Genomic DNA, 3,260 nt, shown 5'->3' with positions numbered 1-3,260 from the left:
CTCCTTCTCCTACTCCACCACCCTTCCTACTTTTATCCTGCTCGATAACACACGTTTTTTCCTCCCCCACCTTCCATTTCAAATATAAATCACCAACTTGTGCGCTAAACTTTTACAAAACGAATTTATTATTTGATCGTATAATAAAAAAATAAAAAAAAAGGAGAAAAAAAACAATTCAGATCCTCGCGAAGTTTTGTTTTTCCTTTTTTTTTCTTTCTTTTTTTTTTCGATATAAGATTAAAAATTAAAACCAAAAAAAAAATGAACATAGAAAGAAATAAATAAAAAAAAAAGGGGAAAAAAGTTTAAGTTTATTAAGAAACATTTAACGAGGCTATTAAAAGTAGTAAATGGTAAAAAAAAAAAAAAAAAAAAGTCAAGTAAAGAGAATGAGAGAGAAAAGAGATACTTTTCTTTCGTGAGATTTTCAAGTAAAATAAAAAAAAAAAAAAAGGGAAGAAAAAGGGGAGGGAAAAAAAAAGAAAATAAAAGAAGAAAAGTAAATGGACCGTTTGATGTACTTCTGCTCTTTTTTTCTTTCTTCATCTCTCTCTCTCTCTCTTCTTCTTCTTCTTCTTCTGTCTCAAACGTTTTCGTTGATGAGTAGATAGAGACTCTAAACTCGCTAGACGCCATTGTGTCTAGTGCACACTGCCTAGGTACTTGAGTATGTAGATTGTGCTCTACGACATATGCCATTAATAGCTAATAGCTCCAAACTGTCTCTCACTCTCTCTTTTATGCACACATAGACATATATATATATTCTCATTCTCTATGTTTCTCTCTTCATTTCTCTTGCAGCATTGAGTTGAACAAGTAGCAGGTAGCAACTAAAAGTCATGACTATATGTTAACTTTTGACGAAAGATCGTGTAATTACGAATCTAGCAAGCCTTCTAATTCTTATTTTGATGAATGAGAGAAAGAGAGATAGAGATAGAGAGAGAGAGAGAGAGAGAGAGAAAAAATAAAGAATGAAATAAAGGAAAAAATAAAGAAAAAGAAAATGGTCGATTAACGCTTTACAAGCTTCCACTGCCTGTAATTAAGAAAACTTTACGTTCGGTAAGGATTTTCAAATTATCTTAACGTAGAAGTTAGTGCAATTTTAGAAGTGAAATAAAAGAAAGTAAAGTAATTAGATTGAAGAGAAAAAGATTTTCTTTTTTTATATTATATGTATGTATCAAAATATATATATATATATGTGTATATGTAAGGAAAGAGAAACCTCAAGTTTTTCCATTTATTTTCATCTCATTCGACGACAACGACGACAACGAGGATGGAAGAGAAACCATCAAAAGAGACTCGGATGAAAAGTAACGTTGCACAGTAAGTTACTTGGAACTATGTGAAATCTCGCACGTGCGTTTCCGCACGTGCTACCACCCCAACCAAGTAGTAGACATTGACAATCTACACACTAAAACTTGCAACATCTTGCAACGTTTACTGCATAGCTAAGATTATACGATTCCGTAAGATACTTTATTTTTTGAAATGAGCCTTAAAATATCTTTGATTGTGTGTTTTATGCGAAAGATCTCAAATTTCGTAACATAGTTCGGGAAAAATGCACACCCTAGTAGCACAAAATATTGAAAAATATTTGTATTTAATATTTGAAAGAGATTTAATGTCTTTTTAATATTAAATACATTTGTATTCAATATTTTTCAATATTTTGTACTACTAGGGTACAGTTTCATCATTTTAACGTATAAAATAAAATAAAATAAAAGAAATATTAATTGACGATGTTTTCTATATTGTTATTTATGCAAAAGAAAAAAAAAGAAAAGTTTAGTGAAGTATAATAAGCAAATTGTAATATAATATAAAAAAATTACCATTACGTCCAGGATACGAGGAGTTCCCTCATGCTTCACCTGCGTCCGATACAAAAGATTCTGCACATTTGAACGACGTCGTCTGGTTAGTAGTATCCACCAAGTAGTAAGACCAATAACAACAGCAGCATCGATACATCCTCGATACCTAACGTTACTTTCCAAGTACTTTTTCAATGAACAAAAAAAAAATCCCGCACAACTATCGTACAACCAACCAGAAAAAGAAAATAAAGAAAAGAAAAAAGCACTTTTTGCAAAGCAACGACGACGACGACGACGACGACGAAGGGGTAGTATAAAAAGAAGAAAAAAAACAAACGTTAAACGATATATAGATATATATATATATATTTCTCTCTATAGTAAGAAAAGAATTGCACACACAGTTTTCTAACACGAATAAAAGTAATCCTTCTTCAGCTTTCTCTTTCACGATCTCTTCCTCCACCTATTATTATTTTCTTCTCGTTAAAAGTCCAGTTCGTAGTTGTGTTTCTTTTAATTTATATTTTATTTTATTTTTAATCTTTTCACATAACCGCACGTTCTCGTGGATTAAATTTTTTTTTACAATTATAGAGATTAAATTTATTTTTTTTTTTTATCTTCGACGATTGACGATTCACTGTCACACGACTGAAAGAACAAAACAAAAATTGAAAACACAAAATGGATTGATTTGTTGTAATATCAAATTTTTGTTTAGTTCCAATTTTGAACGTAATAATAATAATAATAATAATAATAATAATAATAATAATCGAGAAGATGTGAATTGTTTGAATAAAATACGATATGTCAGTATTATTATTTATGTGATTATGTTTGCAATCAAGTGTATATACGTTTACGTGTAACATGTGTAAAAGAAAACAGACAAAAAAAATAATCTATGTAAAGAGAGAAGACAAAAATTGAATAGAAATATATAAAGAATGAGAATAATAATAAGAAGAAGAAATGTCACGCGAGATAATAAAAAAAAAAGGGGGGTTATTGATGAGTATAATACAACACGGGGGTTGAGATGCACACTGCTCTCCAGCGGCAGTTGACGCGACACTAGAGAAAATCGGAGTTCGCTTGCCGCCACAGGACTCAGAACGCCTGCGCTCTTTCCTTCTGAAGCAAGAACGGAATACAACACACACGAGAGACCGACGACAGCAGCACGCCAACACACTAAACCACCACGCCAACGCCATGGCCATGCCATGGCCATGCCATGCCATGCCATGCCGCGCCGGCAAATTTCCAAGCAACGCCGGCACCACCACCACCACCACCACCACCTCCGACGCCACCGTCGTTTACTTCACAGAATAGTATAGGAACCAGTGCTACTCCGGATTTCGGAGATGTAACCAATGCCAACGTCCTTCCTAATCTCTTTTTATT

General features: G+C 32.8%; 1 protein-coding gene across 1 annotated transcript in view; it reads right to left on the bottom strand.

The window, feature by feature from the left end:
* The window catches only part of Sol1 (CUB domain-containing protein Sol1), a 395,528-nt gene extending 392,498 nt beyond the window's left edge, over nt 1-3,030 (bottom strand). Inside the window, exons 1-2 of the mRNA XM_089179486.1 lie at nt 2,880-3,030; nt 1,860-2,498 (exon numbers count right to left, since the gene is read on the bottom strand). Of these exons, the coding sequence (XP_089035612.1) occupies nt 1,860-1,862 (3 nt within the window). The 5' untranslated portion in view covers nt 1,863-2,498; nt 2,880-3,030. The remainder of the gene's footprint in view (nt 1-1,859; nt 2,499-2,879) is intronic.
* Between the last annotated feature and the right edge of the window lie 230 nt (nt 3,031-3,260).

The sequence above is a fragment of the Polistes dominula genome, unplaced genomic scaffold (genome assembly GCF_049000335.1).
Source record: "Polistes dominula isolate Pdom_NZ unplaced genomic scaffold, Pdom_raw_medaka contig_27, whole genome shotgun sequence".
Taxonomy (NCBI): domain Eukaryota; kingdom Metazoa; phylum Arthropoda; class Insecta; order Hymenoptera; family Vespidae; genus Polistes; species Polistes dominula.
This window is presented reverse-complemented; position numbering and strand designations above follow the sequence as displayed.